General features: G+C 47.8%; 1 protein-coding gene across 7 annotated transcripts in view; it reads left to right on the plus strand.

Annotated features, from left to right (window-relative positions):
* The window catches only part of Nrp2 (neuropilin 2), a 115,268-nt gene that overhangs the window by 56,874 nt on the left and 32,523 nt on the right, over window positions 1-25,871 (plus strand). For all 7 annotated transcript variants that reach the window (XM_006245039.5, XM_008767137.4, XM_006245040.5 and 4 more), the window contains exons 8-13: window positions 1,288-1,432; window positions 3,188-3,537; window positions 5,383-5,527; window positions 9,462-9,578; window positions 12,468-12,608; window positions 24,161-24,423. In XM_006245039.5, coding sequence (XP_006245101.1) covers window positions 1,288-1,432; window positions 3,188-3,537; window positions 5,383-5,527; window positions 9,462-9,578; window positions 12,468-12,608; window positions 24,161-24,423 — 1,161 coding nt within the window. The remainder of the gene's footprint in view (window positions 1-1,287; window positions 1,433-3,187; window positions 3,538-5,382; window positions 5,528-9,461; window positions 9,579-12,467; window positions 12,609-24,160; window positions 24,424-25,871) is intronic.

The following is a 25,871-nucleotide window of genomic DNA, read 5'->3' on the forward strand; positions in this document are numbered from 1 at the left end:
TGATATTCTGCTCTTCCCAAAACCACTCCATAGTGGGATTGAACACTCATTGGGCCACATCACTAGTCTGTGACTTTACTTCTATTTAAACCATGATGGGAATACGACTCCTAGCCACCATCTGCATGCTGAGCTAAGGGTTAACCAAGGAACCATAGATCTGAATGTCACAGATCCACAGAGCAGTTCCCTTGTAAGTGTGGTACCCGGTCATTGTGCTAAGAGCGTCCGGCTTCATAGATGTTCAGATATACTAGTTTTCCATCTCTCTTTTCCCCAGCCTGTCTGTGCCTAAACACAGCATGAGAAAATGCTGGTCCAGGAAGACTGGCCATGAGTAAATACCCAATGTTCTGTGGTTGTTAGATGTATGGCAGACAAGATTTAGAAACGACAGTCGGCTGTTTGGTTTTTTTCCATCCACCCTTATCCGGGGAAGCTAAAGCCACATATTCGTGCTCTGGTTACTTATTTTTAATGAAGAACATACAGATACACGAGGTCCATATGGCAATTATTGATTCGAACCATCTGGTAAGCCAGGGCTTGTGCCTACCATGTTAGGTCAGAAGCTACTCCAAAAAGCCTTTCCTCCCATAAGAGAGGCCCCGGTCAGCTGGGGACAGGGATGGATTTCATTACAGGCTGGGGGCTACACTGAGAGGAAGCTGGAGCACAACTCTTAAGAGGCTGTCTACAAGCCTGACCCTACAATAAAGAGCAGAGAGAACCAAGGAAAGTGTTGACTGACAGGAGGTACGGGGTAGAAGGCGCCCCTCACCTGCTCACTCTCTCAGAATGGGGAAGTGTCTAAGGAACTAACAAAAACAACAGTGAAGGGCCATGCAGCTAGCAACTGCCTGTAAGTAGCCCCGAGTGCCTCCCACACGAGGAACAGGGTGTGTCAAGTTCAAGCTAGTGTGTGAGGTCTGCTGGCCCTGACAGATGACTTGTCTACCTCCTCTGTAACCACTGTGCTTTTTTCCCCTTCTCCTTATTAGCTTCTGAAGTGTTTTCTTTTTCAAATCTCCTTCCTCTGTTTGTTCTCAGCCCAGAAGCAAAATATCCCTACCTTCCAAAACTTTTTTGCAGAGTTCATCCTTTGTTATTCAGTTGGAGCAGGATGAGAAACTAATTATTTTTCACAGTGGTTCTAAGAAGCCCAACACAACAAAGCCACTGGTGATCTTTAGCCATCGGAGCTCTCCTGCCCCTCTCAGTGACTGCTCGAGTGCTGGCATCATAGCGAAGGCTCTCAGTGACACCGCTTTGCGTGTTTCTTTGCAGGTATTCCAGGCTAACAATGATGCCACCGAGTTGGTTCTGAACAAGCTGCACACGCCGCTGTTGACTCGTTTCATCAGGATCCGCCCGCAGACGTGGCATTTGGGCATAGCCCTTCGACTGGAGCTCTTTGGTTGCCGGGTCACAGGTGAGGAGGGGAAGGGCGGTTCTGGTGAGGCCTGGGAATCAATTGCATCCTAGGCTTCTCCCCTCTCTCTGAATCTATAAGGTTGTGCCATGTGACCTTCCCAAAAGGAAGTGGCTCAAAGTCCTACCAGACTTATTCTCTTCATGTATTTCTCCATCCATCCAGCCGATATGTTCTTATTAAGCCTGCGTTTATTTCTACTGGTTAAAACGTATTGAGCGATGATTGACAACAGATTGCAGCCCCACCCTAAGTGTGCTATCTTTTATTATTCCTATGTGTCATAGGTGTTGTCATTGTCCTCACTTTGCACAATAGGAAACCAAGAGTTAAAGAACTTAGTCCCCAGTAAGTGATGGTACCATGGTAACCTAGGTAACTTGAGTTTCAAATAATGCTCTCTGCTACCTCATGTACAAACCAAGATCTAGACACGTCACTATAGACACAACGGGAACATGCCAGACCCAGGCCAGTGTGGGCGTATGGACGAGTTAGATGGACGAGTTAATAGGAAACAAGATGGTAAATAAATGAAAATCAGAAAACTATGAAGAATATCTGGAAACAGGATGGGCCTCATGACCCCTGAAGTGTTCTACAGAAGACTTGACATAGCCTGGCAGGTCAAGAAATTCTTCGGTGACAATGAGTTACCGAGGTCAGAGGGCAGACAAACCAGACAGTACCTGCCGAAGAGTGATTAGAAAACAGATACTCAGTGGTGATCGCTGCTTGCTTGTTGGCACTGTAGCAAAGGAGTGGAGAGACAGTGTGTGAGGACTGCATCTGAAGGAACAATGGCACTCGCATGGGCTAAGACTCATGGGCTGCACAGGAGAGAGCATCAGAGTAGGATCAGAGGCCTTTGGTAGACCGGTACAATGGTATAGTTGTGAGACCATGGCGATTAGACCAGCAATAGGTGAACATTTACAGGTCAGTCACTTCCACTCTGAACTCCACCTAGAAAGGCAAGCTGATTCTCTGACATGGAAGGGTCCTCAATGTCCATCCACCCTCTTGCCTACCTCGCCTCACTCCATCTCTGTCTAAGAGCACACCGTGGAATGACCCTGCTTATGGCTTCTTGTTCGAGCACCCTGCATCTGCGCCTTCTCTGCATCGTTCATGACTCTCTCCTGTACATTATGCTGCCTGTTTATTACACCAAAGATGACGCTGGTGAAGTTATTAGATTCTGATAGGCAATAACTTAACCCTGGTCACCATCCATCCAGAAGGTGATGGAACCAGGACCTGCACCTAGGAAACTATAAGCCCATCTTGTAGGCAAAATGGTCTTCCACTGTGCTCACTGTCCTTGAGAGAGTCAGTGGGGATCAGGTGTTGTGGATAGATGTGCCAACACACATTCTCAGAAGCCCTGATCAGAGCCATAAATACAGCCACTGTGTACTTAGGTGTACCAGGCACTGTTCTAAGGCCTTCGCTGAGGTGAGTCCTCACAACAGGTAGGCACTGCTCAAGAGTACTCCTTTAGACTTGGGGGGCTCGATGCATGGAACAATTAAATCACTTGACCAAAACTGTACAGCTAAGTAAGCAGGAGGGTGAACATATAACCAGGCATTCTGAGTCCAAGTTCAGGCTCTGAATCACAGCGCTCTACAGCCTCAAAATACAAAATAAAATAAATAAGCACGTGACCTGATGGCCTGATAGCTGCTAGGGGGTGGGCTTCAATTAGTGGGTCTCAGCCACGACTTCTAGTATTCTCCTTGTCTCTCCTAGATGCACCCTGCTCCAACATGCTGGGAATGCTCTCGGGCCTCATTGCTGATACCCAGATCTCTGCCTCCTCCACCCGAGAGTACCTCTGGAGCCCCAGTGCTGCCCGCCTGGTTAGCAGCCGCTCTGGCTGGTTCCCTCGGAACCCTCAAGCCCAGCCAGGTGAAGAATGGCTTCAGGTGGATCTTGGGACACCCAAGACGGTGAAAGGCGTCATCATCCAGGGGGCCCGAGGAGGAGACAGTATCACTGCCATGGAAGCCAGGGCATTTGTACGCAAGTTCAAAGTCTCCTACAGCCTAAATGGCAAGGACTGGGAATATATCCAGGACCCCAGGACTCAGCAGCCAAAGGTAGGCCATTCACAGAAAACTCTGCTGCCATTCTAAACAGAGAGGTTCAATGGGGTACAGGGAGCTGGGGTACTGATGTCCCATCTAGTAGATATCCATCAAACTCCATCAGCACAACAAAACACATACCAACCAAGACACAATGTTGCCCAGGGCCTGGTTGCCTAATTTAGTTAGATTCATTCATCATAACCCTCTATGAAGTCTACTCTTTGATCACTCACATTTCAGAGATGACAAAACTGAGGCTTAGGTTATTCCAGAGTCACACTGTATATCGGTGCTTAAGCCATGATTCAGAAACCAAAAGTCAGATTCCAAAGCCCAGATACCTATGCAGTGCTTATGAAGTTTGGTAGCCTTCACAGTCCCTTCTGGATAACGTTTCCTTGAAACGGGCCAGACATCCCAAGGGGATGTGGTTGTTGGAGGCCAAGCTATAGACACTGGGAGTTACTTCCAAGAATAACTGTTTTTCTGAACATTACGCTCCGTTGTATTTTCTTAGTCTTGAATGCTCAGATCTTTTCCCGCCTGCCTCTTACACTGAGTTTGAAAGAAGAAAGAGAATCTTATGCTGGGCCAGAAGTTCAGGCCAGAGCAGCCCATCCCAGCCATGGGAGAAAGGAAGGCTGACCTTCACCCTAGCATGCAAGGAGGCTCGGCTAGAAAAGGACCCCATGCCTCTTCCCTCTCCAGATTCATCTCCTGGTAGGCCAGGCTAGCTGGTCCTCATTTCTACGTTACTTTCAACTGCAGACAAGCAGGGTTCTCAACAAGAAAGGACTCCTCCCTGTGATAACCAAGGTTTTGCTTTCTGAATGCATAAGCAAGGGCTAAGTTGGTTACAGTAATATGAACTTCCAGATCACAATCCCAGGGCCTTGAAAAGACCCAGGGTCTGGGAACCAGAACCTTCATTGAGAAGCCCAGGAACTGGAAATTTCCCCAGCGACAGCTAACCATGACTCTTAGTGAAAGAAATGATCTTGGCCCTGCCCAAGGCAGCACCCTTACTTTGAAAGCTATCCTGAGCACCTACAGTTGGCTGACACTCAGACATCCCTGAACATCACAGCTGTCCTCTCCCTGTGTGAGGGACCCCACGGTGGCTCTGGATAGGATCCCTACACAGCTTTTTACACATTGGCAATCCAAGGGAGGTTTCTTTAGGTGGAATTGCTGCTGATAGACAAAGCTCTGGAAGACTATCTCAGGCCATCAGTTTGTAACCAAGAGGACGCCCTTACTATCCTAAAGAAGGAGCAGCCATTTTTCTTTCTGACTGTCAGTATACTTGGAATTGTTGGCCCCATGCTTCTTGGCATTGAATAACCTGAAAGTTATTCATCCGTGCGGGCAAGCATCCCGCCAACTCTACCCCATCCCATCCAGGTACCCAGACTTCCAGGCATCAGGAAAACACTTTTCTAAAAACTAAAAAAATAAGACAAGGAATCTGGGATGTTTGCTCGCCTACTAGTTTTTATTTTAAAGATAGGAGTCTTTTAAAAGATGGTGCATCAACCTCAAAAAGATTACTGGATCTCCGATTATGGTTTTAATTTTCCTTTTTTTTTTTTCCTTTCTGGACAAGGTCAGCTTAAATCTCATTTGCAGCTCAGACTTCCCCTGACAATGGCCATTCTAATGATACCTGATTTCCATATCCCAAGGTCCCTCGTGGACTTTCCAAATGAACAAAGACCTTGGTTTGAAATAAAGCTTGTAGAGGATAGTGCCCCCATGAATCAACCATGAAGCTGACTTCTGGGTTAGGTGTGGTTGGGAGAGGTACTCGGGGAGGAGCCCCACATGGGGGCTGAACAACCTGTCTCCCTACAGCTGTTTGAAGGGAACATGCACTATGACACCCCCGACATCCGAAGGTTCGAGCCAGTTCCAGCACAGTACGTGCGGGTATACCCAGAGAGGTGGTCACCAGCGGGCATCGGGATGAGGCTGGAGGTCCTGGGCTGTGACTGGACAGGTAAGGAGGATTTGCTCTCCATGTCTTTCTCATTTGATCTTGGTATCCTGGGAGGGGGAGAGAGGCAGTCAGCCTTCGGGAAGCAGACATCACTGTGTACCTGCTATATTTTTGGGACCACCTCTGAACTTGGAGAAATTTCTCGAGGGAAGCAGTTTGTCCTTGGTCAGGGATCACTTCAGTTCTTCAACGGGAGTCTCTCAAAAACAAATCATAACCACCCACCACCCACCCAAATTCAATTAGACCCCAGCTCTTCAGGCCAGGGGGCTGTGGCTGTTGATTTAGGAAAGAAAAACCCTCTCATGATAATAAAGTAATCCGTTTATGTCTGAATCTGGCCTCCAGATGTCAGAAGCTCAGAGACAGCATTTTCCTTTCAAAGCCACAGCTGTAAAAGGCATCTATTTGCTCAGAAGGGACAGCATGGTGCAAGGGTGCATCTTCCCAGGCTACAGCTGTCCTCCTGCTCCTTCCGGACCTTCTAAGAAGCACAGCCCTGGGGCAAGGGCCTCTGGGAATTCTCCCTGTGAGGGTGAGGCCCAGAGCTCACTCCTGAGAAAGCCAGATCCCTCTGAATCAGACTCAACCTAGCCTCTGGCCACTGGCTCTACTTCTTCCTCAGAGCTGGCACAGACTGTCAAAATGAGCTTTGGGAGTCACCTGGAGCTCAGAGCCCCACCCAGTGCCAGCAGGAGCCGCCAGTAGGCTGTGCTCTCCTGCCCCTCCCCACCAGGGCCCCAGGTAATCCCATTTTCCTGTCTGCTGTATCTGTCACTGGCAGGATGGCATGAAGGATTAATAAGGGCATGTCAGAGAAGTGCTCTGGGCTCCCAGGGAGAAAAGTGTTGCCTGTGTGGGGGCTACAAGTGCACAGAGGAATCCTGGGCAGACGTGCTGGCCAGGAATGGGGCCCAAGTTCACTTCTAGGCTTGGAAGTGAAGACACTATCATGGAATCTATACTAGTTGGGAGACTCTCTCTCTCTCTCTCTCTCTCTCTCTCTCTCTCTCTCTCTCTCTCTCTCTCCCCCTCCCTCTCTCTCTCTCTCACACACACACACACACCACACACTTGTAGGACTAAAGCTGAGTCCCCCAATGCCTGAATGTATGTCGATTGTGCCTCACCAGTACTAAAAACCCACCTCAGACATGAACTAGTTTCATTTACCCCCTTAGGCTTAGAACTATAGAGAATCCAGAAACTCCTAGGCTAGGCTAGTGGATGCTACATTTGATCACGTGTCTCAAGTTAAACCAAATCTCCATTGCAGCCCCTTTCATTGACAAGCAAGCACACACATGTGAACATATGGGGACGTTCTTGAATTCCAGAATGATGACTAAATTCAAGTCCTTCCCTGGCCATCACTAGGAGTAGAGCCTAGGACCAATGACTTCATCTTTTACCTGGGAAGTAGGGGTGGCATCAGTCTGTCACAGAGCCCTGCAGCTGTTAGGAGATGGCATGGAGTAACAGTGGGCAGTATTTTGGTTGCTACCCAACACTGGCAGGCATGTTACAGGCAAATGTAACAAAGAGGGGATCCCCAAGCAGTGCTCAACCTGTGTGCATCTCAGCTCAGACATCTAAAAAGCTATCATAACCCATTAAATCAATTCTGTAGTCTACTGATGAGCACGATACATGGTTCAAAAACAAACCAGAACTAAGCCTACTGCCCTTTCACAGGCTGGGAAACTGAGTCCCAGGAAGGTCATTCAGCGGGCTGAGGGCCAAGTCACACTTCCCTCTGACCCCCTTTCCTTCTGTGCCATGCCTCATCCAGTCTGGCCTTGCTTGATGGACAGTTGCTGATGTCCTCTTCCCTCATTGCCCCTCCAACCCGAACCTGCCCCAAATTGCCCCGGTGACAGTAACAGGTTTCCCATTTCAAAGCCCAACCCTGCTCTTGGAAGATCAGAGATGGGGCGTGTTTCCCTCTGCCCAGCCTTCGAGCCTTTGAAGTCTCTGACATCTGGTTTTAATTTTGAAGGACCACTGCTGTTTGGCGAACAGTTACCTCAGAGCACCCAGGACAAACAGTGGGCACAAGACAGGCTCCCGTTTCCTCGCTTTGCCTCACACACTCTGCCCACTTGTCCCGTGATCAGCCCCTCGATGCCCCTGGGTTCCATTCCATCTCCTCCCACCAACTGCCCGGCTTTTCCTGAAATTTCCAGTTTTAGCACACATTCTTATAGTTTTTAAAATCGTCATCTCTGTTGGCCACTCACCTTTGGTTCCCTTTTTTTCCCTTCCCCAAAAAGGATAACAGAAAAATTAAAGGGCTGGGCTGAACCGGTCCGACTAAATAATTTAGCAGGCCTGCTTCACCGTTAGCCAGTTTGTTTAGGTTTCGAATGATTACTTCTTGCCTTGCCGCCCATAGTTTGCGTTACAATTGAGTTTGAGACTCGATGACACAGTGACAAATTTGAACTCACAAATTAGGACGCTTCGAGGTTATTTGTTATTTACTTTGAGCAAAAGGCAGCCACGGCAATGGGAAACACGAAAGGTTACATGCGCAGTGTTTAATAGCAGAAAGGTGGGAAGTCGACCATGAAAAAGCTTTTCAGTGTATTTACCCGTTTCCTCAGCTCCTGGCTTTACTAAACGGTATCCTGAAAGGTGCCCCACAAAGGCACCTAATCACATGCAACAGTGCAAAGGAGTGTGCACCCAGACGGGAGGGACGGTGCCCTTGCTCCTCCGGGGGCATCTTGTTGAAGGACACCTCTAGGACACACTCACCGCTCCATAACACAAGCCTTTCCAGAACCCTTCCCACCCCGCCCAGGGCCTGAGTCACAACCTCATTCATTCCCCAAATAGTTGATGAATGAGTGAGCGGGAGCCACTAAACAAGTGAATGAGCGGATGTGTGACTCGCCTACCTGGCCCAGGTGGGAACCGACAGCCTACAGCGTAGGCTAGGTTTATTGTGTCCTCCTCATTAGAGCTTATGAGCTGCCAACACTGGAGGTTTCACTGAGGGATGCTAGGCTTGCCCTTGCTGGGGGGTGAGGCTTTTGGAAGAACTAGCAAGAGTAGGCTTTCTGCTCTCTGGGTCTCTGTCTATCGAATAAAGTCATGGTGCCTTGGTGGCACCTTTGCCCACCACCCCTATCTCCACCGTGCCTGACTGGTTTGGCTATACTCAGCTTCCCTACACAATGGTAGCTGTATTCAGTGGGTGTTTTAATTTGCCATACCTTGGCCAGAAGGTGTGGCCCGAATTACTTTCACCTAGCCAGAGTCTCTTTAAATCCATCTTCCCATCTGTCCGTGTCCATGAAACACCAGCACGGTCTGGACTTAGGCCTCTCAAATTGCTGTTTCACATATAGCTTTGGCGACAAGTGCTCCTGACTATTTTGTCCGTAGGTGGGCCCTGAGGGTCAGATTGTTTTATAGAGTTAATTTCGATTCCAAATAAATCCTGCCTAGCATAGTGAAAGGGTGTGTTTTGGGCAAGCAGGACCAGCGAGACCCACCAGCAGCCATGGAGCAGCCGAGCATTGGGGCCCATTTCCCTTGTAACCAGAATAATCTTCATAACGCATGGAGACATTTCTGTTGCTTTCGGTGGGCAACATTCATTTTGACTGTGTGCTTTGCCACACCGCCCTCTTAACAGAACACCCAAATGCAGTTCAGCTCCACTCTGGGACCAACATTACCCAATCCCTCCTCCATGGTTGCTGCTTTTGTGCTGCCCTTAGAGCCTGCAATTATGAGGTTCATATCCATGCCTCTCGCAGCTTCGTCCAACCGAAGTGATCCTTGCTCCACCAACGGCTCACAAGGGTGAATTCATGACTGTGCGCATCTTCCCTTTCCTCCTCACAAGACCACACCTTGTCGCCTGCTGGGTGGCAGTGCGGCCTGCTGCAGCAATTTTCTTTCTCTGTTCCCCTTCACGCAGACTCAAAGCCCACAGTGGAGACGCTGGGACCCACCGTAAAGAGTGAAGAGACCACCACCCCATATCCCATGGATGAGGATGCCACGGAGTGTGGGGAAAACTGCAGCTTTGAGGATGGTAAGGGTTGGGATGGGCATCATATTTCATCTTGGATGGCACGGGTACAGACCAGGCAGATGGCCCAGGATCAGGCAAGAACTTGGGATCCCTTGGCTTAGAAGTCCACACAAACTTTCAGAAGGATTCGGGGGGGGGGGGGCCTACAAATACTCAGAGGTCTGAGTCAGTGGCTACAAGAACCACTCAGATATTGTAACAACTAGAGTAGCCCTACGGATACAAATCCAGGGTTAAGAAGACGGGCTGAGTTCTCATTTAGTTAAAGGAAAAACATTCCCGGCTTTAGAAGTAATAGCAGTGTCAGCTTTTCCTGCTAGAACGTTCCTCTGTGGTACAGTCATAGGAAGACCTGATGTCTGTTTTAGGGGGGCAGGGAGGGGTACTGTCTGTGATATCCAAGGGTCAATCTCACTTCCCTGTGTCTTGTTGTAAGCTCAATTTATGAAAGCATAGCAGGGATGGTTCTCCCAGACAATATCACATCTGCAGCAATCACACAGGCAGGGGCAGGGTGTGAGGGTTCTCAGCCAGTGCTTTGGAACCCCAAGGGATCCTAGTTCTTGGCTCATCTCTTCACCTGGAAAATCTGTATCCCCCCTCATTTTATCTTCTAAACACATCCAACTCTGTAACGGAAAGATCCCAAATGTAAGGTCTTTTTTTTTTTTTTTAATCCTACTGTTCAGCTCCCTGTGTGTTGATAAAAAGCCACAACTTTTACTACACCTGGCATTTTTGGCTGGACTTTTAAGTTTGACAGCCTCGATTGACAGTAAATTACTGATCGTTGTTAAATGTTCATTAAACAAAATGAGGGAAGATTGGCAAGGAGACTTGAGAAGGGACACAAAGATGTTGATAGCTGGTGAAACCACGGTGCCTGCTCACAGCCAGGAGGCAACATGGGAAACTGCCCGGAGAGTATGGATGGCTCCAAAAAATAGCCACTAAGAAGAATGGGATGAAAGCCAAACATTAATGCTGAAGTTCTGGAACTGAAGAATGATAATTTAATGCACATGCTTTGGGGTGTGTGCTTGGTAGATTAGAATACTGTTGGTCAGGGTTAGTTGAATACAAAATCTTGACGTTTTAATGAACTCGTTTTAGCTTCATAATGAGAAGTGGAGAATCTTCCAAGACGTGTCTGAGACAGAGAGCTGAAAATGAAACTTACAGGAAGTTAATGCATAACTTTGAATTCACAGAGTTAGCATGTCAGGAGGCTTGGGAATGGGGAGTCTATCTAAACGGCAATCCAAAGGAAAATTTAAGGGTTCTGCTGCAAAATTTCAGAAGTTTATTTTTAATATAATTTTACCGTTTACAGCGGTTTGTTTGATTTGAGGTTTCTTTGATGGTTCCCTCCCTTCTTTTTCGTCAAAGATCTTTTTTGTGGAATTTGGTTCCTGAGATATTGTATGTGTATAAACATTACAGGGGAATTATGGTATATTGAATTACTCTGCATTTTTGAATGGAAAAATAGACATGCAGAAATTGTGGAGAGGAGGGCTCGGTGAGGGTTGGAGACTGACTTTCCCAAGCCACAGGTTGATGCTTCTGTGATGGCTTCCACGTGTTTCCTCTCCCCTCCAGCTGACTTTGGCCAAGGGTGGGCAAACACTGAATGTTCCCTCTTGGGAAGGGGGCACACCTTAGGGTCTGCTGGTAACTACATCCTGCTGCTGAGGTCAGCAGAACCTTCTCTGGAGCCAAGTTTCCTCCACCCCACGGTGGGCAATTTGTTTCTACCTGGCTGATGTTGCCTTTAGACATTTTAGCCAGACTTCTGAGCTTCCCTGTTGAGATTCCTCTCTGGGAACTTGGGAAGGGAAGTGAGAAGACCAAGGACCCCACTTCCACCCTGCTACCAGCTTTGCCAAGGCTTTTCCTCTGTCGCTGGCTGGCAAGTGTCCACATTTGGTTCCCCATTTTCTCTTTCCCCGCCTCCACACCACCCCCATTTAATTCAGAGATTAGTATTAACTCTACTGGGTTTTCGGAACTGGGCAGAACCCCAGCAAAAACCCACTTGGTTTCACTTTTGGGCTCAGTTAGGTAAATCTCCAAAAGTAGATAGGGCGGAGGTATTATGTGGTCATATTTTAGAGATTTGTGGAGAACATGTTCTTCTCCTCCCTGGGATCCCAACCCAACCTTCAAGAGCTCAGCATAACATACTCCAAAGTAACTAGGATTATGGGCCCGAGCCGCCATGCCTAACATATACAAATACCCATCTCACTCAGCACTGATCTGGGTATCTCCTTCATCTTCACTCTTAATGTGTCAGATTCCCCACCTGGCAACGCCAAACTAAGCAGCCCTCAGAAATAAGGGCCGTGTCCCAAAGAGGCGAAGGAGAGCGAATGAGCCAGCTTGGTTTCCGAGGTCACTTTCCTTGCATCGGCCAGAAGTTCCCGGGCATTCAGGTCTCTCTGGGTGCTAATGGGCTGCCCCATCTCTTCTGAGAGCCAGGTTGGCAGGAGATGAGATGAGCCTTTTAAGGAGCCAGCCTTCTACTTGAGGCACTGGGGAGACATTCTTCTCTGGCATTTAGGGAACAGCAATTTTCACATTTGTCTGCTCTCCGAGGTAGAAAGAAGAGGCTGATTAGAGCCTGAAGCCATTTGGTGGCCTCGTTTATAATTGCTTACTATGGGAACCACTGGCAGCCTTGGCTTTCACGCCTGGGAAGGATGAGACCAAAGCCTGACCCGAAAGTCAGCCATCGCCAAGATGTCTGAAATGCATGAGCAAAGGGAAGCCCTTCTTTCTCTGCCTCCTACTCAGGTCTTGCCAGCCATTGAAATAGCACCCCGTGGCTATTCTCTGGAACTGCTTCATTTGCCTGCCTTTTAGTTACTTTTCTTTCCCTTTTAGACAAAGATTTGCAACTTCCTTCAGGATTCAACTGCAACTTTGATTTTCCTGAAGAGACCTGTGGTTGGATGTACGACCGTGCCAAGTGGCTGCAGAGTACCTGGATCAGCAGTGCCAACCCTAACGACAGAACGTTTCCAGGTAAGGCAGTGGAGGCAGCCTATGAAAGATGGAAAGTTGGCTTGCACATGTTTGGGTCCCAAGTCCCTTGTAAGCTCAGAAGTTCCCACTGCAAGGCAGTTGTCTGCTCTTTCACCACAAACCACCACAGACACCAGCACACACACTGGCTGGTTAGTGGTTCCTAGCCCATTGAGAATTGCAGCACAGCTTGAAGTTGCTAGGGAGAAAGAGAACCAGGATAAAAGAGAGAAAGAAGAAGCCATTGAGAGGGCCCTGGGAGATGGGAGGAGTCCTCTAGAGTTCTCCTGTTCCCCTAGCCAACACTAGCTACTACTGTCACATAGCCTCTTGTCAACAACAAGGTAGGTATTGTTTCCAAAGCTGTTCACTGGGAAACTGCTGACTTTGATTCTGACTCATAGTTCCGTGAGTACTACCTCTCTTGGAGTCCATCAAGGCAAAGAACGGAAATGCTGCCACGTACAAGGCAGGACACCACAGATGTGATGCCGGTGGGTGTGTCTTAGCAAAGAGCCCAGATACTTGGCCTGTGAAGATTTGCAGTCAGACCTTGGCATATCCGTATATCATCTTTTGACTCCAAAGAGCCAGATCTCGGAAGCCCATCCTGACACTGTAGATAGGCACTGCTTTTAGCCCCTGTGAACAAAGAGAAACAAAAGGTATCTTCTGGTTCTGCCCTGCATGCTTTAGCAATTGCCTTCTGAAAATACTTAACATGAGACTTTCCAAGGATTGAAACAAAGTCCCAAACTTGCTTGACAAGGTGTGCCACATTCAATGGTAAAAATTCTCTCCCCACAGTAGCCACAGACTTGGAGGTGGAGCTGAGACAGGCAAGAGGAGGGCTGGGAGAGTGTTTTTCCATTGTACAGATACCAGGAGCATAAATCACCCCCAGAGCTAGGGATACTGAAATAATTAGGAAAGGTCGAGTTGGGGTATTTATTATTTTCCTTTTTTAATGTAATTTAATACAGTTTTACGTGATTTAATTTTTAATAATGACTAGATTTAATTGGCTTGTGAAATTCTAGAAAATTTAACAAGTGGCCCTCACAAGCCAGTACACATTGGTCTAAAAATACTTTTGTTCCCTTTCAGTTGCCATTCACCTCCTGCCGGGACCTCAGGTGCCCATTAATAAGGCTCTGAGAGAAAAGAGGGTTAATTCTGAAAATTTAGCAGACCAAAGAGGGTACTGGGGGCCGACTAGAAAAGGGAAGGGGGGCTTCCCTCTTACTGGCTTCTTCAGAGATGCCCTCACCCCAAATGCTGATGGTGCCTCCTCTGGTTCCCAGGAGGAGGGGGTACTGGGGGATAAGCTCTAGAGGAACCGTTGGGGCCACTTTCCTGCCACAACCCACACTTGCTTTCCCAGAGGGTCACAGCATCTGCCCTGAAGAAAACGATTTTCATATTTCAAGTGTTTATCTCTTTAGCATTTGAGTGCTGGCTCAGAGAGATTTGTATCTGAGGATCACTACAGCCTCGGGCACAGGAGAGAGCACTTACCCCAGTCCCAGCTCCTGTCCCCCCTCCCCCTCTCAGGCTCTGCAATAATGCTTAATTAATATAATGAGCCTCCTGCACGTTGGGGAAAAAATTACTTATTTTTATAACCCAGCCTGGATTCTTCATTTCATTTCCTCTCCTTTGAGACTGGGTCCAATTAATTGGTGGTTTTTCCCAGCCCCCGTCTTTATCTGAATGTAAGAAAGGTGAATGGGGTAGATGGGTGTATGTGTTTACATTTTGTCTGCTTGAGAGATTGAGAAGCTTGGCTTGGCTGAGGCACTTTAAATAAAGGGCTGTACACATGAACACTGAGGGGTGGGAGGGTTTATCATCTCTTATCCAGGGTCCTTTCTAATCCTCTGGCTCCCCCTCCCTATGCTTCTGAGAGGTTTCCTCTGATGGTGTCTAAGGCTAGCCCTACTTAGACCATGGCCACCAGTGAACTAGTGACAGTTCTGCCAAAGCTTCTTCTGCCTCCCCTCTGCCATAGCCTGCTGTCCTTTACTTCCACTGGCTTTATTCAGATCCCACCCTCACCTGAGTGCCTGCTCCCTTGACCCTTGCTGCTGGTTGGAAATGGTAGTCTTTGCTTTCATTTCAGCTGATTCATTATTACACTCTGGAGCAGGGGGTTGGGGGACACTTTTCAGAACAGGCCAGGGAAGTTGGCAGAATTCCAACCTCTGGCAGAACAGTTGGGGACAGAAAGAAAATTAGGGCCATAAGGAACCACTGGGCTTAATGTTGTTCCTGTCTTAAGACGCTGAGAAGGAAAATAATTATTTTCCTTTTCCAGAGGCGTCACTGAAGTTTGGGAAAGGGACACGTGCAACCTGACTCCGGGAAACACAGTCATAATACTGTTCTCAGAACCCTTTATCCTCAGATGATTCAGAACCCCATCTTCTCTGGTTTCCCACTGTCCTGCTTACAAAATACTGAATCACATTGCAAGCAGAAGATAGACACCCCTTCTGTTTGGGGTGGTCCCTTCTTGTTCTTTAAAAAAATGGGGCCCCAAGGGAAGCAGTGAGGAGAATGGAAACAGCTGTTGCTGGACTCGGGGCTGAGAGGATGCTAATGGGCACAGAATGCCGGGCGCCTGGCCCCAAACCTGTAAGGCACTGTGTCACCCTACTTTGCTCTTCCACAAAGAGACCAGCCCTATGGCTCTCTAGAAGGATGCTCCATGCTTCATCCCCTCCACAGTGAGTGTGCAAACGGACGTCATTACATTTTGGAAAGGCGGTATCTCAGTCAAACACGGAGGGGTGAGGATGAAGGGGAAGGGAGCGGGGTGGGGTGGCCATGCTGAAATTCAACACAGACAGTTGATCACAAGTGTTCATGGAAACTACTTACATTGCTGAGATATTTTCTGACTGAGTTGTTTTCTCCTGTTTTCTTTCCTTTCCTTGCTCCCTTTTAAGTCAGCAATTAGTTCTGTTCCTTTGGCTAGTGGTAATGGCTGCTCCAGGCTGACAAGACACCCACTGGTTTCATTCCACTGTTTTTGTTTTTCAACATCGCCTTTCAAGCCACTCAGAATTTCTTTTTTTAGCTCTTGTGGCTAAGCTGCCCAGAGTGTGTTCACACCACCCCCACCCCGACTGTGCTCCAGATCCAGTGACCCCTGGTGGTAGCGGAGGAGCCCGACCCGCCCTCCCTGACAAGCCACTTTGTCTTCTCTCTGAAGCTACAATGACATGGGGTCATTCTTAGGAGAACAGGCCTATTTAGAATTCTGAGAATGATCAGTGTTGGGTCTTTAAGGAAAGACACAAGCTCTCCTCGAGATGACTCGTATCCAGTTCTCCAACGTTGAGTAAGGAACTCCCCACCACCGCCACAGCTGTTTGTGGCTATTTCTAATTTAATTTTAATGAGTGAAGCTTGTTCCAGCTAATGCTTCAGTTCTGCCGTGGCACTCTTATTCTGTGATGCGGAGGCCACAGTGACCATGCTTGGAAGCAGCATCACGGTAATGTGTTAGACAATACTGCTGTACCACCTTTGGGCCATAGCCGAAGAACGAGCTTCCAATCCTTGCCGATGCATGGGCCGCTTGGTTTATTGAGAACCATGAAGTGGGGAATTGGGGAGGCGGATTTGCCTGAGCCCGTTCTGCAAGTGTTGCTATTTTGATTTTCCATCTATGCCACTCTATCTCCCTCAGCAACTATGGGACACTGCATTAAGGACAACATGGGGTCACTATCTATGTATAGAAATAGTATACTAAGTAAATAATAATACTAATAGTATCGAGACTTGTTATTGTTATGATCATTATTGTTGTAAAGAATGAGATAAGACCTAGGCCTGGTAGTGCTAGTATAAAATCTCAGTTACCAGAGAGACTGAGGCAGGGGGATTGGACATTTAAGGCCTGCCTGGCCTACCGAATGAGTTCAGGACCAGCCTAAGCAGATTAGCAAGACAGCCTCAAAAATAAAAGGAAAAAGGAGAGCTGAGCTGGAGCAGTGGCAGAGTGCTTGCCTACCATCTGGGAGGGTCTGGAGTGCCTAAGTCCAGTCTCTAGCTCCGCTGGGGTGGGAGGGAGAAGGAGGGGGAGAAGGAGATAAGGCCAGAGGTAAACAGGATTCTGCCCAGTCAGCCTCCTGATCGAGATCCAAGTGTGATCTGGAACACTCGATTTCACTCTGGAATGTGTGTGTCCTTTTACACATTGACTGACCATGTGAAGCTTGACTACAAAGCTCCCCCACTTTGGTAACTAAAAGTTGTGGAAGCATCTAAAGAAAACAGGTAAAGTCTACATTGTGAAGGGAGCTTTGCCCAGCTTACAGGAGGCTCGAGGAAAGCTCAGGGGGAGTACACCAAGAATGTAAGCACTCAGGTTTTATCCACATTGGTCATCCCTTCAAATGTAGGTACAATACTCTGTTAACTTTTCACTGGGGTTGTTTTGCTTCAGACTTGGTTTCTGATAAACGCCAGCAGGTGGGATGGACACACTTAAGACAGGCTTGCTTTTTGATTGTAGGCTAGCAATGACTCTGAATTAAAAAAACCTCCCTCTGTGCTCAAAAGATCAGGTGACAGCTTTCAATTCAGACACTGTCAAATCAGGTTCTCAGACCTCCTGATGCTGCCACCCTTTAACACAGGTCCTCCTGTCATGGTGCATCCCCCCCATCATAAAATTATTCACATTGCTATTTCATTACTGTAAATTTAATACCGTTATGAATCAGAATGTAAGTATCTGATATGCAGGATGTCTGATACAAGACCCCAGTGAAAGGGTCATTTGACCCTCTGGAGGGATTAAGACTCACAGGTTGAGAACCACTGCCTCAGACCGAACCACCTTGGGAAGAAGGTGGTTATAGTTTGGCTAGGGCGTAGCCCTTAAAAAATACAAAGCCAGAGAACTGGGGCTCTGGACCATGATAGATAATGAAAGGACAGGAAGAGCTGAACTAGAAGCAAGCAATAATCAAGGGATAATTTCAACTAGAACAGGAAAGATTTGCAGGGGTGGGGGAGGTGAAGGGGGTTTGTAAGACAGGAGGAAAACAGCCCTGTTTGTGGAAAAGATGAAAACAGAGAGAAGCTGTTATCTCCTTTTCTTGAAAACCATGAGAGACTGGGGTGATAATGAAGGGGAAAATTGAGAACAAACTATCTAGATGGTGGAGCTTTCTGTAGAAGCTGACACATCACATCAAAAAATACCTCCAGGTACCTAGCAGCCTGCAAGGACTGGCCCGGCTGAATCCTTAAATGCCTGCTGAATGTTCTATCATAAACCTTGAAAACCTCCTGCTGAGTTCATCCAAAGTCAATGTTTCCCATAACTGGTTGTTAATTTGAGGACCTTAGCAGAGATAGACTGACCTTGGGAGGCCAGCGGAGTGGCTGACTCATGTTTTAAGTATGACCTATACTAAGAGACTCCATCCCCTGCTGCAGTAAATATTCTCTCAGATGGTTGTTCTAGTAGGAGGGCAAGATGCTAGCCAGGAGATGCATGTGAGGGACAGATGGCATGTTTGGCTTTGCAATAGCCAGGAGGATCAAGCAGCTGATTTATTTTAGGGTTGGTTAAAGGGAAGTAGGCACGATTGAATCCATTGCTATTGGACCAACCTCAGTCACGTGTCCATAGGACACTTAAGCAGCTGAAGCCAGATGGGACCATAAATCGCCAGGTGAAATATCAAGAGGCCCTTTTAGAGACAGCATCAGGTGAAGCGCATGAGTGACCCTTTCTCTGCACTTCCTCTCTGCCCTTCTGAACTGGAGTTGTTCATTCCCATGTGATTGTTTGCTCTGTATCTTTGGCAACAGCACACATTCCGAGTCAAGGACACAGCAAAACGCTTCCTAAATATGTCAGGTCCAGGAGGACAGGGATTTTGTATCTTAGGGACATTATTTCTTGGTTCTCTCTCAGCAGCTGAGTGGATTTCCTTTTTGTCTTTTTGTTGGAAGCTATCTACTGCTGGTATCCTAGTTATCAGTCACAGTGGAGGGCAACTTCCAACCCACAGGGCTGGGTCTTAGCTGGCTGGTTGTCATATTAGGGCAACCTCTTGCAGTCCAGTGGGTTCCTTCCTAAGGACCAAGGAAATTCATAAAGCAACCTGTCCCCGCCCCGCCATGCCCACACTTCTTTCTATCAGGTAACCCACAGCTACTGTGTACTTGGCCTTTCTTAGTATCTAGTGGTGGTTGGCCCTAAGCTGGGATATTCCGGAACAACCTTCACTTTCAGAATACATCCAAGCTCAGCGTCTTGTCTGAATGTCAGACTCTTGAGAGCTGAAGCACTCTATAAACAATAACCCAGAAAGGAAGCATTTAAAGATAGTAGCATTGTATTTCCTGGAGAAACACAGACTGAAAGTCTTAATTTTCTCATATTCTCTCTCTCTCTCTCTCTCTCTCTCTCTCTCTCTCTCTCTCTCTCTCTCTGTGTGTGTGTGTGTGTGTGTGTGTGTGTGTGTCTTTTTCTACTCCTCTCCCTCTCTTTCTTATTCTCTCTCCTTTTCTCCTTTCCTTTCTCCCTTTCTTCTTTCCTCTTTTCTCTCTTTCCCTGTCTCTCTCCCCCTTCCTCTCTTCCTCTCCTTCTCTGTCTCTTCCTTCCTTCCTCCCCCTGTCTCTTCCTTCCTTCCTCCCTCTCTCTGTCTCCCCCCTCTCTGCTCGTGTTTGTATGCACCGCAGTGCAGAATCTCTGATGTCAGTCTTTTGTATCTTGTCTGAGACAGTGTCTATTTGTTTGCTATAGTGTACCTCAGGCTAGCCCAGAAACTTCCATTCTTTTTCCTGTATCTTCCTCCCATCTCCCTGTCAGGGTACACTACAGTAGGTTTGCAGCCTTATGATGTTACTTCAGTCCTGGGGTCATCAGGCTTGTGAGGCAAGCTCTTCACACACTTAGCCATCTGCCCAGCCCCCTGGATTTCTTAATTCCTTATGAATAAAATGCTTCCAAGTCATAGAACAGAAATGAGCTGTGTTGCATCAGGGGTAGATGGAGGAAGTGTGTCCGCATGACAGCAGGAAGGTGTTACACTCAATTTGAGATGTTCTTGACAGCTGGAGTTGTGGCCTGGAGAACACATTGCCATTGTGGCCTGTGGAGCCTCTTTTTGAAAGGAAGGGTGGACGGCATAGTGTCAGGATGTTTCTACACGCTTCCTCTGGCCAGTGCTAATAGTCACACAGAATCCTCTCATGACCCAAGATCATGATCACATTTTATTTCACCCTCTGTAGATTAGCACAGAAGACATGTAGCGTGGGGTGCGTGATGGAGAGCTGGTTCCTGAAGTTGAGATAGGTCTGGAAAGGTATCTTAATTCAAAGAATGTCAATACCTTCCCCAGGATAAATCCTACTTCTTTTTGTATCTTGCACTGGCTTCCCAGGTTTATAGTGGTCTTCAGTCTGCATGGAAGGCAGTGTGTGGAGTGACATCAATCGCTTGACTGAGCTCTTGCTATATCTTTGTATACCTCATGAAGTAATATCATTATTATACCCACTGTACAGATGGAAAGACTAAGGCTTTAGAGCCACCAGCCAGGATTCCACCCCAGGTGACAAGGAACCAGCTAGTTACTCAGTCCCATGTGGGTCAAGAGCCTACTTCTATCACTCTGTAGCACTGGTCCTGGAAACACAACCTCCTATCTCTGAGCTTCAGAGAAGGGGCATCTCTCTAATTACAGCACTGGAGAGCGTCAAGCAGGAAGATCGTGAGTTCAGGGCCAGCCTGAGCTACTTAGCAGGACCCTGGAAAGAGGGTGGAGGGGGAGAAAGAGAGAGGGGGGAAGGAAAGGAAGGAAGGAAGGAGGATAAAGAAGGAAGAAAAGAAAGGAAGGAAGGAAGGAAGGAAGGAAGGAAGGAAGGAAGGAAGGAGGGAAGGAAGGAAGGAAGGAAGGAAGGAAGGAAGGAAGGAAGGAAAACAAAGAAAGAGGATATTATTGGTTGCACAGGGATGGGTATGAATCATAACTAAAGGTGAAGCCATGGTGTCTGTCGTCTAGTATCCTCTCAATGTGACCATCCTCATCCTCTGCTTTTTTGGTTCCCTTCCTTGTGCATTTCCCAGTCTGAGTCTTTCCTTTGTGGTGTTCCTGGTTCTAATCAGGCCTCTGTCGTGACAGGCAGGGATGTTTTGCAGCTCAGACTCCCTCTGACTGATGTCCCTGCTAATTCCTTAAATTTACATATCATCTTTCTTCCCTGGAGTTCATAGCACTTAACAGACAAGTGGGGCACAAATGATTTAACTAAGTGAGATCCAGAGGCCTGCTCGTCTGGAGACTCTGCAAACCCGTGGATTAGCTCAGATGTCAGCGCTGAGTTATGAGCCTTCAGCTCTCGTGCTTAGCACGCCACTAGCATTAACTCGATTCCTGCCACGGTCCTGTAAATCATGCATAGTGATTATCAGACTACTGTGAGAGAAGGAAGGAGAGAAGAAAGGAGAAAGGCGCGGGCTCGGGAGACTCTGGACCAGCTGACTGGGGAACCTTTGGCCTGGTTGAATTCTAATGACAGCGTGGATAGATAAGATAGACCCAGATAAAAACCCGTGCACCCCGCCATCTCTCCCCCCAGACACATTTGGCTTTCCCGGTTGTAACCATTCCGCTGTGATTCCTTTGCTTAAGAATGCAAATTCACACAAGTGACAGAATTTCTGCCAAGCAATTCTCAGGCAGCAAGTGGGTCTGATTTGCGAAGCTGTGAAGGGAGAGGCTGAATAAGAAGACTCTCAGATCCGCCTTCCTTTATAGATGGGGTGGAAAGAGGAGGGGCGTGGAAGGTACAGGAACACAGAGGATCAGGGGGACCCTCGCTGGTGTCTCAATCTACCGGGAGCCTCCACAGGTGACCCTGGGATTAGGCTACCTCATCTTTAAAAGGGGTCTCCTGGCTCAGGAAAACAGAGTCTGTGGCAAAGGGATTGTGTGAACTGAAGGCTTGGCAGAGGCTAGCAGATTCTCTCTCCTCGTTACATACCATTCTTTCTCATCTGTGTTTGCCATTCATTCATTTATTCATTCATGGAATAAGATTCCCCTGGGTAGTGTGACAGGCACAAACTAAGGAAAGGAAAAAAGATGCTAAACCTTCTGTGTGCAAGACAACCCGGGATAGGGGATTGGAAGATGGCTCGCCTGGTAGAGGTGCTTGCTACCAAACCTGATCTGGAACCTACATGGTGGAAAGAAAAAAAAAAAAAAACAACTCCTGTAAATCGTCCTCTGACAGGGGTTGGGGATTTAGCTCAGTGGTAGAGCGCTTGCCTAGCAAGCGCAAGGCCCTGGGTTCGGTCCCCAGCTCCGAAAAAAAGAAAGGAAAAAAAAAATAGTCCTCTGACCTCCTCATGTGCACTGTGGCACACTCTTGTGCACAAGCACATGCACACATGTGAGCATACACACACATATTAAATGAATAAATACTTTTAAAAAATCTGAGCTGTAGGAAAGACCCATGACCCAGTTAAGAGTGACAGGTAGACAGTCACTGTAGCAAAGTCTAAGCTCCCTTTAAAGGTAAGTAAGGTCAGGTGTTTTGAACAAATACTGGAATCGTTAGGAAAGGGAAGGTTCTATTGTGCGTGCCAGAATGGTTGAAAGGAGAGGTGGCAGAAGAGTCAGGCTAGGTGGAGGAAAGGAAGAACGGGCAGCTTCAGGTACGGTGAGGCTGAGGCAGTAGGCCCAGGGGGAAGCAGGTTTGCCTCAGACAGAGAGGGATTGCAAGGATTTGGGGCAAGATGCTTTCGGGCAGCTGAAGAGTTTACTGTAGGAAGGTGTGGGATCCCTCAGTTAAGTCTGGGGTCTGCTTAGCTCTGAACTAGCATTTCCTCCTTGGACAAGTCTCTTTAGCCTCTCTGTTTTCTCCATCGTGTTCAGAGTAAAATTGGGATGACTTAGCTCACAGGCATACAGTGAGGACGAGGCAATATATTGCATACCAGAATGCTTTGTAACCTGAAAGGCATTATGCAAATCTGAGTCGTAATTATTATCATTAATAGTGATAGCAGGAAGATCTGATGTGCAAACAGAGGGCTAGAAGATCACCGAGTGACTGGTGATGCTATCTGCCTCCCCTCCTCACCAGACCTCATCATTAAAGCTCTGTTCTCAAGGCAACCTCCTCTTCCTTATCTCTGCCTTGAACAGGCCTGCCGGGGGAGGCTCTGTGGAGGCTGAGCTCTCACCTAACAAGATAATGCCAACAGGTATGACAGCAGTGAATAAGAGATCCCCATCCCTGAGAGGGTGCTGACCCAGGCTTCTGGAACACTAGCCTGTCCTTCTCTGACAAACCCACGGACTGAAAAACCTCTGAGCTTGTGGCTCAGACTAACATAGCATCAAATTAACAAGACCCTGAAGTGTCTGGCCTGCTCGCATTCTAAGTTGGTTATACAGTGGATATGTCCCTGACCCACTTGCAGAGTTTAGCAGACCATGACCTCATGCTTCAGGGCCCAAGATCGTGAGAACTCCTCCTCCTTCTCTGAGCATTTGCTCTCCTCACACGAGCTGGAGTTCCCCATCTCCATACCTGTGACTGTGAGGTATAGGTGCTGCCAACCATAATAAGAGCTCAGCCTTCTGCATAACTATGGGATGGATTTAAACCCAGTCTGCCAAGAAGGCCATTCTTGAAGCATTTGGACAGTGAGCTCTTAATTTCCCAGAACACGTATGTTCTTTGCTAATGATAATGGCCTTACCTTTTTAACCAGTGGAGCTATATGTGTGTGGCTGCTTGAGAAAAGCCAAGTCCAGGAACAAAGTGGGATGGCCGTCTACTCCCACCCTGATCTGCTTAGAGTTGACTTGAGTGTCTGCATAATAGTTACTGAGGCTTAGGCATCGTCTAGCAACCCTGGCAGAGACAGAAGGTTTTTAATGTCTTCCATTTGGACAGTGCCCAGCCAGACAATACCTGGCCAGTCACACTCCAATCCGGCAACTACCACACCCTATAAACTGCTCCCTGTAATTCAGTTCACCAGACTGCATTGGCCCTTTGGGTAAGTCAGAGATGAGTAAGACATGGGTCAGGCCTCTTCACTCTAGGGAGAAAAGACAAGTCTGTACACAGCCAGGATTTGAAATTGACCACCCCAGGGGCTGTATACGAAAGACATGACACAGAGAGCTAATGCGGGGCCAGTGTGACTCAAGGATTGAAGAAAGGGCTTCAAGAGAACAGAGCATTTGAATCAAGAGTCTGAAAGGGCCTAAGAGAAGAGCACAGCAGGCCCAGCATGGTGGCTCACACCTGTGGTCTTAGCATTCAGGAGGCAGAAGTGGGAAAGTTGTAAGTTCAAGGCCAGCCTGAGCTACACAGCAAGACCCAACATGTTTCAAAACACTGAAAACAACTCAACTCCTCTCTCTCTCTCTCTCTCTCTCTCTCTCTCTCTCTCTCTCTCTCTCTCTCTCTCTGATGGAGAGGCCACAGTATACAAAGTGGTATACTTCCCAAGCATTTACCACTTCCGTTTGGATTGTCTCCCTTAGATGACAAGAACTTCCTGAAACTACAGAGCGACGGCGGACGAGAGGGCCAGTTTGGGCGGCTCATCAGCCCACCAGTGCACCTGCCCCGAAGCCCTGTGTGCATGGAGTTCCAATACCAAGCCATGGGCGGCCACGGGGTGGCACTGCAGGTGGTTCGGGAAGCCAGACAGGAAAGCAAACTCCTTTGGGTCATCCGCGAGGACCAGGGCAGCGAGTGGAAGCATGGACGCATTATCCTGCCCAGCTATGACATGGAGTATCAGGTGAGTCGGGGAAGAGAAGTGGGTGTGCAAGAGGCCAGGGGGTCACCGTGATCCCCATTCCAGTATTTCAAAGAGCTTGCCCATTCATCAGTAAGGGACGTGGTTAAGCTGCGCTGTTTTCATTGTGTTTCTTATGTTGCCATGGCAACTAAATGACACTCTTATTTGTTATTCAGAATGTGCCTATCTCTACGCCCAGACTTGGTTCTTTGTTCCTCCTATTGCCTTTTATATTGCTGAAATCTTCTCCAACAAATGTTTCTTCACTCCATTTTATTTGAGATTGCTATCGGGTAGGCTCACAAAGGGACCCAGAAGCCAGGGAAGTAAACACAAATAGCCCCCCTACACCCAAGGTAGTGGAGGGCTCCGAAAGGAGGAGACTGTGGCCGCGCCCTCCCAGACCTTCTCCAGAGAGCATGGATCCAGAGAGGGGCATAGATGGATAGCATCTGTCTGTGGCCAGCAGACCTGAGAGCCCCAAACAAGTGGCTTCTCTCTCAGCTTCTATTATCTCTGTCCAACGGAGCAAGAGACTGAGGCACAGACGGGCCCACACATCTGTATGCGCATCCTGGGTAGGAGTAGACACACTGTGGACGAGGTGACTGGGAACCAGCCAAAGCATTAACCTGCTCCTCCCCAGATGAGGAGCCGCAACAGATGGCTGGTGAGGCAGCCAACTGCTCTTTCAGTTTGCCAGAGGACATGTGCTCGTTTGCAGAAAGAACCTGTGGAGGGCGAGAATGAGGAGTGATTAAAGACCACGGAGCTGAGGGGCTTCTATGCGCAGGCTGTAGCCACTCACTCCTGAGACTACAATTCATCCATCCCTAGACCCTCGCCCCACAACCTGAGTCCCCCGCTTATTAACCTTACAGCATTAGAAGAACCTGTTGAGGTTCCTTTGTCTCAGTGTTTGTCTTTGAGTTTCTCCAGGCAGACCTGTTACCTCACTGGATTTTGTTACTATCTCATCTAACGAATAGTAGATGCTCAGTAAATTGTTGATAGAGGAGTAAATTATTTCCCGGCTGTTGTATTAACACATCTCTAAGTCAGAGTGCAAGGAGAGGTCATGCAGAAGGCAGTGCAAACCTAAGGGCCGTGTTTCCTATATTACTGTCACCTGCTCATGTCCTCTGAGTTTTCAAATACCTGCGCTGAGCGTTGAAGGACACACGAGAAAGGAACCTCTGACATAGCTAGGGAAATTTCAGCACCCTTCTCCCTCAAGGATGCTTCCACTGTGGTCCTTTTAACTGCTATATTCTCGTTACTAGACAACAACATCCGTCAGCCTGTTATATTTTCTTATCCTCTCAGATGTGTAATTGATTTGAACCAACTCTTTTTAAATTAAGATCTCAGTAGATGTAGCCATGTGGGCCACAGATGTGTACCAGGTACAATAAAACACGCACGCATGCACGCACGCATGCACGCAT

The sequence above is a fragment of the Rattus norvegicus genome, chromosome 9 (genome assembly GCF_036323735.1).
Source record: "Rattus norvegicus strain BN/NHsdMcwi chromosome 9, GRCr8, whole genome shotgun sequence".
In the NCBI taxonomy this organism is placed as follows: Eukaryota; Metazoa; Chordata; class Mammalia; order Rodentia; family Muridae; genus Rattus; species Rattus norvegicus.